Below are 15376 nucleotides of genomic sequence, written 5' to 3' on the forward strand. Positions count from 1 at the left end.
TTTGTCAATCCGATGATTTTCCAGACATGTAAGTATCCACTTGTTGTTGGCAAATTAAATGCGGTAGTTTTCATTTACTTGCCTCCCTTCGAGGGCACAGTAAAACACAAGGTCAATTTTTAATGTAGAAAAAATCCAGCTCAGCAAAGGAGACACTCTGGATTATGACAAAAATTTAAATTGCCTCAGTCTAGAATGATTTCTCGTCCATAGACCAGAGACAGAAAAGATGACGTGTAATATCAGAACAGATACTACACTTTTAATTATTTATTTATTACAATGTAACAAATTAGGCACAAGGCCATCAAATGGGAGTCGTTGGACATCCTCTGTCCTATTCTAGCAAAAGTCAGTGCAGTCACTACAATACCACATTTACTCCTGGGGTTATCCTACTTAAAATATGCTTACTGGGTTGAAAATTTAATTCCCTTTCTCTCCCTTTCTCTCTCTCTCTCTCTCTCTCTCTCTCTCTCTCTCTCTCTCTCTCTCTCTCTCTCTCATGTGTGTGTTTCTGTGTGTAGAAACAAGATAAGAAACAATTCAAAGTTGTATGAAAGTTATGTGATCATCAAATCACTAAGAAAAAAAACGTAAAATACAAAGAAAACTTTTTAGACCATGGTATTTATGCAGTGTACATTTGTTTACAAGTTCTCGTCTGTTAACTATTCTGAAGTTTATCCTAATCCATCTATCCATATATCTCTTTAACTCATGTCATCGTGTGGCTTTTGGTTTTGATAAATGATGATTAGGGCTATGACAACAGCATATTCTTTTCCTTGTTTTCACTCTCAGGTATATATCCATTGATATCTTATATGTTTTTAAGTAGAGTGATGTTATTCTCAGTTGATTAATTGTGTCTTACTGTGATGTGTCTTCGTCAGAAATTATTTTCAAATATCAAAATAATTTCTGACGAAGACGCATCACAGACCGTCTGAAACGCGCGTAAACGATTTCAATGACTTAAAAACATTATTACAATGATCCAAACATAATTCTCAATGAAAAACCAAGACACGGAATAATAAAATAATGTTAAAAAATACACATTGTTGGTGACTACTCCCTTATTAAAATATACATCTTTCTTTCGTTGGAATTTATTAACCCATTTTATATAAATATATCTATATATATATATGTGTGTGTGTGTATATATAAAAAATTTAATTTCTTTTTTTTCCGGGAATTTAAACGGCATTCTTTATATTTTTTTACATTTTTTTTTTTACTCAAAGCTTCTTTAGACTATATATTAGGGTTTTAAATATGTATGGTTTCCTTCCTCTTATCTATTTGCCTTTTTGGTACCAATGGTACCAAAGTTACTTAAGCATTTTTATTCTCATAGTATTTATATGCTAGTTAACATGTCGCAGAATAGATCTTGTAATCTTGTTAAATTTACTTATACATAATATTAATATTTTATTTCTTTATTTTTATTTTTTTATATTAGTTTAAGATAATGACTGTATTCTACATTTTCTTATTGGGGAAGTGGTATTGTCAACTGTATAGCTATGTATTTAACAGCTGTCCTGTTTTTAAATCTCCGAAACAGCTACATCGTATGCAGCCGAGGATCCCCGTTTTCTATTTACAATATTTTAGCCATGACATAAGCACAGATAAATATTTCCCGACCCCTAACAAAAAAAATAAAATAAAACAAATTTCAGTAATTAGCAATATGAAGACCAGTTTTAACATTTAATATAGAAATTTATTGAAGGAAACATCACTTTTTTTAGTGTATTTTTATATGCGTGTGCTGTATCAACATACGAGGGAAAGATTAAGTCATTAAATGATTTACGATATGGTCATAGTTCTTGGAAACAGTTTCTTGAAAAATGTTAGAATCATGTATAGTCATGAGGACTTTGTACATATTTCTCAAATCGAATCTAATAAGACTTGAATAAAAAAAACTGTACCAAAAAGAAGAAAAGAGAAAAAAATCTTCCTCCGACTGAAGCAGTCATGTTTTCTTTAGAGAAAAATGTTTCTTTTTTTAACAAAAGGAAATAAAATTTGTTATATTAGTTAGTTCCAGTAATGTGTCATAATTTTGCTCCATAAATGTGTCTGATGTGACAAAAGGTTATTTTTGGGGGAATTAATCCAGTGAGGTTAAGAGGCTTTAAGGGCAGGGCATGTGACATCAATGTTAGTGATTTTACATCAAGGAAACGGAGTCAAAACAGTGCATTGTTCATTCGTGGTATGGCGTCCTGAACTGAACCACGGAAATCTGATTCAACCAATTTGGATTTCGCATGCAGTGCTTTTTATACGCTTCTGAGTGGCTCTCAGCGAAGGCTGTTAGAAAAAGATTTTAGAAAGTATTTATTTCGACTGTTGATTGGACAGGACAGAAAATGGACACTCAATCACATGACATTGCCTTGTCCTTCATCCGCATGAAGAGGCACAGTTTACTTTCTACTTCCACAGAATTTGCGTGGGTGGATACCACAAATGTACATGTAGCTGAAATGTTATTTATCCATCAATTTTAATGTCTCTGGCTTATCACTACACATGGAATCATGTTTCTGGGTCCACCCTTCATCAGCATGGATCATAAACAAGAATAAAACTCACAACGACGCTATCGGCAGTCTAGCATCTTATCACTGCCACAAGACTCGTCACAGTTTATAGACGATTTTTTTTCCGCTTTTAAATGTAAGATCTCTTATATTTTAGTGATAGATAAATGTTTTTTTAACCATAATTTTTTGTATTATATTTTTGCTTTCCTAAGCAGTAAATAGGGAAAGTTACTTCCCTTTCTTTAAGTTTCAGCATCAACTTTTTTTTATAGCACGGTTGTGAGTTCGATCCTTGTTGATGATCCATGCTGATGAATATCAACAAACGTAAAAATATCTAAAAAATAAAAATATTTAAATAAATAATAATAATCATATATATATATATATATATATATATATATATATATATATATATATATATATATATATAGTCATCCACATACAGTACTGTTTCGCTGTTTCACAGCTCATCAGTGAGGCTAGACAGGCAACTGCCTCAAGCCAGGATCGAAACCCAACCGCCCAAATGACAGTCAAGGCTTCTCACCATTACACTATATGGCTGATGCTGTGTAGGTAATGAATTAACGATGTTTTGACATCGTCCAAATGCCTCCGCTCGATTTGTTTACAGAAAGAGCTTAATACACTAATGGCAATTTGTATATCACTTCCCAATATGCTCAACCCAAGGTAGGAAGCATTATAGTCATCCACATACAGTACTGTTTTGCTGTTTCACAGCTCATCGGTGCGGTTCTATATATATATATATATATATATATATATATATATATATATATATATATATATATATATATATATATATATATATATATTAGTCAAGTATGGAGCACTTCACCCAAACTCTAATGTGCATCACAAGGAAGAAAGGAGGAAGAGGGCTGATTGAGATTGAGGAATGTGTTGGAGAAAAGCTTAGAAGTCTGCACCACTACTTGGCTAACAGCCATGAAGTGGTGAAAGAGAAAGAGCTAGATAAAGAATAACTGGAAGATACCAGAAGTACAAGCAGAAGTACAAGGTAAGAATTGGAGCAGAAAAGTTAACTGAGTTGATCAGAATAAAACTTCATGGTCAATTTCAACAGGGTACATGGAATTTTCTGTCTAAAGGTGACTTGAAAAGAGGGACAGAAAATCTTATATTTGCTGCTCAAGAGCAGGCACTAAATACAAATACAATCAATAGAAACATCTGTTTTGATAAGTGCAGGTTGTGTGGTGTAACTCTTGAAACAGTCTCACACATTGTTAGTGTGTGTTCGAAAAGAGTACCAATGTTGCCATGACAAATATGTGCAAATCTGAATTGGAGTTTGTGCCAAAAGTTTGGAATCCAAGTGACGGACAATGGTTCCAACATCACCCAGAAGCAATCGTGGAAAATGAGAACGTTAAGATTCTCTGAAATTTCATGGTTTATTGTGATAACTCATAGGAAACCGGATATTGGAGTTGTAAACAAAAAGACCAATGAATGCCAAATTTTAGATGTGGCTTGCCGAAACAGCATCAACTTTGCAGGTAAGAAGAATGAAAAACTATGGCACTATCAAAAACTGAGGGTGGAGATTGCTTGGCTGTAAAATAAGAAAACTTTCATCATGTCAATCATCATAAGTTTGCTTGGCTCAATTCCAGATGACCTTGAGAAACAGTTGAACTCCTTGGGAATCAAGTACAGCATCACTGTACTGCAGAAGTCAGTTCTGTTTAGCACAGCTTTCCATTTAATTGACTCTTTCACCAAAAGTCCGCTCTTAAGTGAAAAAAAAAGGTGTAAAACATCACAACATTATGAAGTTAGCAAACATAATAATAATAATATATATATTTATTTGTATATCATAATTTATTAATATATATATATAACAATTAAGCTACACAAAATGTTCTGGCATTCTATCCTGACGATTACATAGAGAGATAAAACGTGGAAGATTCTGTGTAGCTTAATTACCATATATTTTCATAAATTACTACTTAGTTCTACTCACGTATTGAGCACTCTTGGAGTAAATACTGAAAATTAGTATATAAAATATATCTCTGTATAACATTTTCTGTAGATATATAAAATAATTATATATATATATATATATATATATATATATATATATATATATATATATATTTACACACACACACACACATATATATATATTTGGTCAGTATTTTTTATTGAAGACATATTTCATTGAATAATACAGATGACTTATGTCGGCATATTTTTCTTTCATTCTTGCTAAATGACTAATTAATGTTTGAGTTTCAAGCTGGAACTAGCAGACGTCTCAAAATGCACCTGACACTAGCGCAATAACTTAACACCTAATCGTTCTTTCCCCCCCCCCTCTCATGTGCAAAAAATTCTTGTAGTCAATGCAACTGTATTAGAATACAAAACTTACAAAATAAGACTACAGATATTAGAAGCCCTACTTATAAAAACTAAAAAGCCGGTTATAATTAATTTTTTTCCTGAACACCTGCAACATCGGGAACGATTCTCCAAACGCTCATTCTCATGGGCATTCGAAAAAAAAGCTGATAAGCGCAATCCAGCGGCAATTTGGAAGAAGTTTCGAAAACAAATAGAGTCACAAACAAACTTTCAAATTGTATGCTTCTACTTGCAAAATTAAACGCAGAAAGAAACCAAGAACATTGATGTTTTTCTAGTGAGATGCAAACTACAGGCACAAAAATGCAAGTTCAGAGACAAGCATGAAATGGAAGACTAAGTAACCACGCAGATCATTGCTGGAACAAAATACCCTGAATTACAAAAATAACTACTTATCAAAACTGACACAATGTTTATGCCATAAGTTCTCAATTTATGTAGGAGTTCCTAGGCCTCAGCGAATTATATGAGAGAGATAGGCAAACTACGAGGAAAACGTTCCAACCAAATCAATGCAATGAAGCATAAACCAATGAACACAGATACATGTGGTAAATGTGGACGTATCCATCCAAATGGAAACTGTCCTGCTCGAAGCAGCACGTGTTCATCTTATAGTCACAGCAAAAAAGTTAGAAGAAACTCTAACAGGCAACCACAGGCAAACAGGTCTATCAAGAACAAAGGCTTCACACAGATACAGCACGCTTATAAAAAACGATAGAACTCTATTAATGTTCAGGACGACTTTGAGAAAATTACTTTGAGAAAATGGCGACTTTGAGAAAATGTCCTTGTATTCAGTTAAAAAAAGCACTCAGTCAGAGATATTCGCCACATTAAATGTAATACTACCAAACAGGAAAAGGGGTGTATAAATTGAAACTTAAGGTGGACACAGGTGCGGAAGGAAATACACCCCCACCTAACGCACATTCAAGCAAATGTTTCCAGAATGTGTAGACCAAAATGGACAACCAGAAAGAAACTGCAGTCCTCACAGCTTCCAATGCATCTGCATGAATTCAATGCACAGATATCTTCCCCACGAGAGTATTAACTTTGTTGTTTATATAATGGTTAGCAGAGTCCATTATGAGTGAATTTAAAATATGTTACTAATGATACATAATGTATCATCATATTATATACATAATATATTATCAAAATATATTATTAAATATAAATTCTTAAAATACATTATAGAAACATTATTAAAAAGACATTATTAAAAATAATTTATTTAACAATATATTATTAAAAATGCATTATTAAACAAGATATTATAAATACATTATGTTATGTGTTATAAAGAAATTATTTGATTAATGTTTATAAGATGATGATACATTTTTCGATTATCAACAAATTCTATTTTTGTAATAAATCAGTTTTATATTCTATGTAAAATATAAATATTTCACATTTTCAGATCGATGTTATTCAGAGCTTTTATACGAGTACTACCCTTCCTCCAGGACTTGAGGCTAGTTACTGTTCCATCCAAAGAACAAAGTATGCTTCAGTCAATTATGCAGCAGGTGCTCCAGTTGCTCTTTCGATCAATACCGCAATCAACTCCACGAAAGATCTGATGGAAGAACATCCAGACCAATTTGATCAGATTGGTAACTTTGCAGGAGAATACCACACTGTGCTTCAACCAAATAACAACCAGACAGTTCATGCACTCATGAAATGCCCATCAACATGAGGGATCAAATAAAAAAGAATGATCAACAAGGTTGATGAGCCAGTGAACTGCATTAACATTATTGTGTATGTACACAAGAGCAATAGCAAACTCTGCCTATGTCTAGACCCCAAAGATCTAGACAAGGACATCATCCATCGCCACCACAAAACACCAACAATGGAGAAATTCTCACACAAACTATCCGGCACTAAATTCTTCTCTAAGCTGGATGCCAAAAACGACTACTGGTCTTTCAAGCTGGACAGGAAATCACAATTGTTATCTACCTTCAACTCTCACTTCAGAAGGTATCATTTCCAAAAAATTCCCTTTAGCTTAGATATGTCCTGTGCAACCATGACGTGGTTAGGGGGCTTGCGTGTCTCTAAGACTCGGATAGCTATGCTGGCGGGAGATTCGTCTCCTGATAGGGCCACCCAAGCCAGACAGGTTGAAGGGTAGAGATCAGACTAAGAGCACTCATTGGTCCTCATTGGTGATCTGTTAAACCAACACATTTCAGGTGAAAACGTTATTACGTACTTACCTGTCAGGTTGAGATTGCTATAAATTTTAAAAATTACGAAAAATGATCAGGTAAAAAATAATTACAAGTAAAAACAGAATTTATTAAAGTATCAAGATTTATTGTATGATCTGATTTATCTCCCTTTACTTAAATTTACTTAAATTAACTTAAATTAAGGGTCCACCATTTTTAAACAGAATGTAATCTAGCACATCGACTGGATCATTTTTTGTAATTTTTGGAATTTATACTTATTTTGACATGGCACGTAAGTACATAATAATGTTTTCACACTTTTTAAAATATCACCAATCTACACAAGCACTGCAATTTTATTTTTAAAAGTTTTCTTTTCATAAATTACAAAAAAAAATAGTCTAATGTTTAATGATGTGTGTGTGTGTGTGTGTGTGTGTGTGTGTGTGTGAGAGAGAGTTCACTCCCTATAGATCCCACAACGGCTAGGCCAATTTTTATAAAATTTCACACAAATGTACTTTATGTATTTGGCAGTGTTCTTAGATAAGTTTTGTATCGGAATGTATTCTATTCGATAATCCAAACAAAATCTGAACAGAAGGAACAGGCGATTTTGACCAAAGTTAAACCCTTACACAGTCTAACATCACAAGTGCATTTGAGAAGTTTTATTACCACGCAAGCAGAAAGACCCAACATATCAAAATATCAAATCAACAGAAGGTTCTTTGATATAACAGGAGCGCATTCAAAATGAATGTTTTTGTTTAAAACACAATTACACCATGATACTTAACGTTTACATTTTAAATTGAAATTCAAACCATTATCACAGCACAAGCAGAAAGGTCGGGCATATAAAATTAACAGTAGATTGTTTGATATGGCAGAGCCACTTTCGAAATGTTTCTGTTCAGAGCACAATTGAAGCATGATACTTGACTTTTGCATTTTAAAATTTAATTTAAGCCGTTATATATATATATAAATAATTTTATAAAATCAACAGTAGGTTCTCTACAGTGCAATGTAGCCAGAGATCAATAAACCAATAAAGAACATTTCAGTTACGCGCGCATTTGCCGTACATTAAAATAAATAAATAGCATTTCACTTGTACGCACATTTGCTGTATACACCCACACAAATTCTATGGAGATAAAAAGTAAAACTTTGTTCGTACGGACGTAAAACAGAGCAGACCACGTGACAGAATGTATTCTCTTTCTGTTCAATCAGCGTTCGAAGAAAAACACATTTCTCAAATTTTTTTTCTGACAGACTCGCTGGAGCCACTCAAGGGATATAAAAGACACCGCGCGTAAACCAGTCCAGCCAGTTCAAGATGCAGTTTTACTGGTAAACAATGCTGCTGACTTCGTCTTGTGGGATGTAAAAGCACTAACACGACTTCGAGCGCGTCCATGCACCTAAATTCTCATGAAAATTTAATTTCTTCTTCTTTTTTTCTTTAAAGACTCCCTCAATTAATTTCAGAATCCAAAACAAACTTTACCATTTCTTCTCCCGTGCGACGACAGAGCACACACACACACACACACACACACACACACACACACACACACACACACACACACACAAGTGTTTCCTTCAATAAATTTCCATATTAAATGTTGAAACCGATCTTCATATTGTTAATGACTGACACCTTTTAATTTATTTTATTTTATTTGTTTATTTTATTTATTTATTTTGTTAAGGGTTGCGAGATATTTATGCTGTTGCTGTCTGTGATACCAGGCATAATTGAATATCGACCAAGCCCTTACAGTAGACTACAATATATTTTTGACTAAGTCACTGCGGGGAGGGGGGGGGGGCATGTTAAACTTCCTCCTGGAGTGGTGTGGTGCGGTGCGCCGGTGCGGTGCGCGCGGTGCGGTGGGTGCACCGTGATGGGTCCCCAACTAGAGCAGGCAATCGATCGGTTTGATTTTAAAATAGGCGATTTCACTGGTTTCGATGACAAAGAAAAAATATGGGAGTGTGAACATACAATCCCAGGCAACGTTGGGGCGCCCTACTAGTCTGTTATAAATTTACGATTAATTAAATTAGGTAATCTGGTTGAGTAGTGAAAAAGAAACGAAAATTGGTTGTGTGGGTTGGGTCGGGCCGATGCGAAGGAGGTTGGATATGACGTCACATAAATAGTATGGTGTTTTTTCTACCCATTGCACGCAGAAGCGACAGAGAAAGAGGGAAGGGTGTTGTATATGTTTGTGATGAAAACGTGTCTGTCCGTTTTTAAGTAACTCACTCATATCGATATCCCGGATGTACAGAAAAAGAAAGATGCATTGTTTATCCCGGAAGAAAAGTGTATATTAAATCGCCAAGGAAGACGAGTACACTATCTCTCTCTATCTATCTCCGTATATAATATACGTATATAAGACCAACAAATATCGTGACATCTAAAGTATTTTTCTACTCTCTCTCTCTCTCTCTCTCTCTCTCTCTCGCTCTCTCTCTCGTAACTTCGACAAGTGTGGGAAGTATATTTATATTTTATTTAAACAGAGTTTAAGTAAGTCTTCAAAAAAAAAAAAAAAAAAAAAGAGACGAAAACTTTATTTTTTTTTTATATATCTATGCAAAAAAAACAAAAACAAAACAAAAATGTAATTTAACTCCACAACGAAATCAGAGTGCGTAAAAAATCGTGACGCCTATTTTTTTTTTTCTTTTCTTTTCTTTCTCTCTGTCTCTAGTAACGCGAGTGTGGGAAGTATATTTATTTTTTATTCAAACAGAACCGAAAGGTATACTCTACCTACTTTGAAGGTACTTTTTTTTTTTGTATAACTTGTCAACTGATATGCGTTAAACTTTTTTTTTCCAAAACAAGAAACAATACTATAACATCTACAGGTGCGAGGCGGACCAAAAACAAAAACAAAAAACGCAATCAGTGAATCAATCAATGATGATAAAATAGTTGCATTTAAAAAGAAATACTTTAAAAACAAATCCATAAAAATATCGTTCATTCATACACAAAAACGTTTATAATGATATATATTTTTATATATATTAATAGATTTGAAAATAATTAACAGTGTGAATCGGACAAAAAAAAAAAAAAAAAACGCAATCGGTGGCGAATAAAAAAAAAAGTAAATTTAAAATCAACAAAATTAAGAAAAATACGTTTAAAAAAATCCACAATGTTTATTTTTTCAAACTTTTTAAAGAATGTGGGATTTCAATTGTTGATTGTGATATCATTGTCCATTCCTGCAAGTTTCCTTAAATACGGTTTTATCTGTCCATGTGAAGAAAAGGAGCACTGTTACCGTGTCAACAAATTAGACAATCTTAAACCACACAACAAAGAGGTTCGTATTTTAAAAAATGTATATTTATATATTATGTGTTTCATTCTTATTGGATCATTTTATTTATTTATTTATTTATTTTTTAGTAATGACACTTTTTTTGCTTTCTAGTGTGTCATTTGTGTTTTCGGATAAACGATGAGTTCGAACGGGTAAAAAGTTTCTCAGAAAATTCCGTACTCCTCCTGCATTTATTGATCCGTGCTGAAATAATAACGTTACTATTTAAAAAGCCATTCTTAACATGGGGAGGAGGTTTTGTACCTACTTTAACCTTACAATTGAATTAAAAAAAACAAAAAAACTTGGAAATATAATTAAAAAAAAAAAAAAAAATAGCGCGGATCAATACGTGCATTAGCACCGGAGATTCGAATAAAATAAGTATATGATCGGTTAAATCCAGAGTTACCTAATCATGAAAAATAAATAAAAAATAAAAAGATACAGAAAAAAATCTTTTATGATGTACGTACCTATCACAGAACGAAGATGTTGCATTCCAAAAATCACTTCTTTTTTTTTTAACTCAGAAAATCAAATTTTATGAGGAAGCGAGATGTTGTGTCTTGATCCGCCATGTTTAATAAATGAAGGGAGACAACTGAATTCGAACTATCGAGATCAAAATCAATTTTGTAATGACTTCAAATCACTAAAAAAAATGGTAAAAAAATGATTTAAAAAAAAAAAAAAAAAAAACTATTTGAACAATTTACGTGATTTTTGGAATATCCCATTTAATTTCCGTGAGAGGTACGTATATCTTAAAAAAATTTCAGTGTTTTTGAATTAGGTCCAGCTCTGGACTTACACCATGTATATGCACACACATAATCTCGGGACGGACGTGTAAGTACTGATATTTTTTGGGGTACCTATTCATTAAAATACTGTTTTTAATTAGACTTCATAGTCTTTAAAAGTAATTCATTTAGCCATTAAAAAAATTGGCGTTAAATTTTTAATTGATTTTTTAACAAACAAAATATCGGTAAAATTGAAACCCTGCAGTCCTGCACTCTATGTTAATTTCCTCCGAAATAAAAATTAAATTTTACCTTTTTTAGGCGATTACATGTAAACAATCTGGAAAAGCAAAGAAATTTTTATTTTTAGATTAACACCCTCAGCTAAATCACTCCTCTATTTTTCTGCCAAAACAGGTAGATCCCACTTTTTAAAAAGTTATAGGCGTTTCCTGAAAGGGGGGAAAAATTTAATTGTTAGAATTTAGCATTGGGGATCACATAAATTTAGCATAAAATGATCCACCGCATACTGTTCTAGCTTTTTAGTGCAGATCTAAAAGAAAATTTATAGTGAGAAAAAGCAACAGCAGATAAATTCTGCACGCTTCGAGGGGGGGGGTCATGCTAAAAAGTTAGCAAACACTCCTCTTTCTCTCAAGAAATTCTTGTTTAATCATAGTACTAACGCTAAGTCCGAGTGGCTAGCCTCTCAACTCAAATAAAAATCTCATAAAACCACACGTAATTGCCTACAAAAACAGAACCCCCATCCCATAAACACACACAAAATTTATCTCCCATAGCAAAAAAAAAGGGTTAACTGCCCTAAAATATTAAGATGCTCTGAAATGAGTGATCATTTTACATGTTCCAAGCACAAGGTTCGATCAGTCATACATCGTCAGAAGCTGAACAAATATGTCATATGTCATGGGGATGCAGTCTATGTACGTGAAAATACTCTCTATTTGCTGACTCTGTTGGGGGTTTAAATGTTTTGTTCTAGTGCACTTATTGATCCGTGCAGAAATAATAACGTTATTATTCAGAAAGCCATTCTTAACATGGAAAGGGGAGGGTGTTTTGTACCTATTCTGTACTTTAATCTTATAATTTAATAAAAACATATCCTAAAACTTTAATAAAACTTGAAAATACTATTTAAAAATTAGCGCCAAATGTCCCCCCCCCATACTCTGTCGACAATCCTCAAAACAGTGCTTAATAAGGAGGGTGAAACGAGAGAGAGAGAGAGAGAGAGAGAGAGAGAACAAACTCTGGGAATCATGCGGTATAGTTGACAACCGAGAAATTGAAAGCAAACAAACTATATGTCACCATCATCTTCCTCGTGTGTTCTGCCAACTCAACTTTTTTACATCTACTAATCCAAGAATTCTCATCCATTCTTTCAACGTGGGCATCGAAATCCCCTGTGCTTCATACATTTCCCTATTCTGTCCTGTCACCAAGGGGAAGGCCAAAGAAAACATGGGATGAAGAGATAAAAATGGACTGGAGAGAAAAATGAATAAATAAAGACCTGGCCAGAGATATTTTGGAAGTCCATTCCTTAAAGCCGTCCAATACATGCCAGCATAATGGATCAAACCAGAATGGTACCGTGGTATTATTTTCCTTGAATTTCAAAGATATTCCTCAACTTCAGAAAAAAGGAAAGTTTTTAAATATATACAACCACTAAGTTGAATCATACTTATGCTGGAAGCCAAAAGAAGTAGAACCGCAGTAGACTTGCAGGTGCTCAAATTATTTTTTGCTATTGTTGCGATCAACTTGTGACGTGGTGCATTTTTTTTTGGTAAAACAACACCTTTTCTTTATTTATGACCATTTTGGGATCGATTTCTCTCTTCAGATGCATCAATAATGCTATTTAATATTCACTATTGATGGTTTTTCTGAAGTAATCGATGAACAAAATACTTTGGCCATCACAAAATATGGAGGCCACAACCTTACCTGCTGATGTTTGTGCTGATGTTTGTGCTCGCTGCTGGGTTGAAGTAGTGGATTCATGTTTTATTCATTGACACAAACTCCTTTTTTGAAATAATTACAACATTCTGAATCATCGTGTCAATGTTTTTAATTGCGAGCAAACGCGACACCTACTTTGAACTCGGCTTTCTCATTGACAAATGTTCATACAAAATGATGAATACACTGCTTTCTGATATTTTCAGTTCCACTGCTATTTCATGCGACTTCAAGGTGATTTCATCTGCATCTGACAAAGCCAAACTCTTTGCCAAGAAATTTGCAGCAAATTCAACCCTATGCAATCAGAGCCACCTACCTCTCGAATTTCCCCTCGAAGACCGAACATAATCTGTACAACATCCACATATCTGTTCGTGATGTTGCCACACTTATCAAGAACCTTGATGCCAGCCAAGCAACTGGTCCTGACAATATTTCAGGCACAGTACTCAAAAAGATGCAACCAGAAATAGCACCTATTTTTGAAAAGCTCTTCAATTGATGCTTAAAGGAGAAATCCTTCCCAACATCTTGAAAAACTCAGTTTTGGCCAGTAATTAACAATCCTGGATATTGGTCTTCAGCATCTCGGAACATACCAATTAGTCTTTTGTGTGTCATGAGTAAGTTACTTGAATCCATGTTGAATAGAGAATAGCAAAAACAATCTACTCAGTGACAAGCAATACAGTTTCCATTCTGCGAGATCTACAGCTGATGTACTGACTGTAATTTCACATAGGATTAGTGAATCTATCAACAGGGGTTTCCTCTCAAAAGCAATAGCTCTTAATATATCAAAAGCATTCGATAGGGTTTGGTATAAGGTCTACTTCACAAAATTTCCAGCTATGGAATCAACCACCAAATCTTTTCTCTCTGACAGGTTTTTATAAGTAGTTGTTGATAGGCAGAAGTCTGAAACTCGAGATGCCTCATAGATCCATTCTGGGCTCAACTCTCTTCCTTATCTTCATCAATGATCTCCCAAATCATGTTCTAAGTTCATTCGTTGACATACATACAAATGACATTACCATCTACGACGACCAAGATCTCTCTAAGTCTCTCTACTCCAACCTTGAGCATGTGATGCAATGGGGCAAAAAGTGGCTGCTACATTTTAATTCATCGAAACCAAGCTTTTATGCTTTCACCATAAATGCTTTGATCCCCACTTGGCCCCAATTGATATTATCGGATGGCTCTTGTCTCAAAGAAGTTTCCTGCTTTGACAAGCTGACCTTCACTCCTGACCTGAAATGGAAAACTTACATCAAATCTGTTGCGAAGGTCACCAGAAAAATGGTTACATTATTTTACCACTCCTGATGCAATTCTCTACCTATATAAGAGCCAGATAAGTTTTAAAATGGAGTACTGTTGCTACATCTGGGCAAGGGCTGTTTAGAGGACCCTATCATACCTTGACAGAGTTCAAAACCGACTTCAAAACTTTTCTTTTCCCTGCAGCTTCTTTCCCACAGAAGAAAAGTTGCAAGCCTATCTCTGCACTATCATTATTTTCATGGCAATCACTCATCTGAGCTCCAATCTATGGTCATTCCGTTGTCAAACTTTCACAAAAAACACTTGACTAGCTACAACCATATCAACAATTTCCCCCACTCTATCTGTGCCTAAATTTAAAGACAAATTCCATGGACAAAGCTTCTTTGCTAGAACTGTCTGCTTGTGGAACTCTGTTCTGTTGGCCTGCTTTTCAGCTGACTATAATATGGTCATCTTCACGTCCAATGTAAACCAGTTTTTGTTGAGCCATCCTCTTAAATAATCAAATTATACTCAATTTTCACCACTAACAATTACTATGCTGTTTATCACTGTACACTCATTACACTTATCCTTGAGTGACTTTCAGGCCTTGATAAGATTCTTATAAAAGAAAAAAAGCCTATTAACTTAAAATGGCTGCTTTATGCCAAATTAATGGTTGAATATGGTTAAATTTGTGCCCATTCTTGCATTAAATACTAATCCCTATTAATACTTAACTGTGCATTGAATGGATACCTTGTTCTCTG

At 34.1% G+C, this 15376-nt stretch overlaps 1 protein-coding gene across 1 annotated transcript in view; it reads left to right on the plus strand.

The window, feature by feature from the left end:
• Positions 1–9151: 9151 nt before the first annotated feature.
• The window catches only part of LOC145265465 (di-N-acetylchitobiase-like), a 93412-nt gene continuing 87187 nt past the window's right edge, over positions 9152–15376 (plus strand). The window contains exon 1 of the mRNA XM_080121329.1: positions 9152–10575. Within this exon, the coding sequence (XP_079977455.1) occupies positions 10405–10575 (171 nt within the window). The 5' untranslated portion in view covers positions 9152–10404. The remainder of the gene's footprint in view (positions 10576–15376) is intronic.

This window comes from Euprymna scolopes, chromosome 40, assembly GCF_053919585.1.
Source record: "Euprymna scolopes isolate OS-2025 chromosome 40, ASM5391958v1, whole genome shotgun sequence".
Taxonomy (NCBI): domain Eukaryota; kingdom Metazoa; phylum Mollusca; class Cephalopoda; order Sepiida; family Sepiolidae; genus Euprymna; species Euprymna scolopes.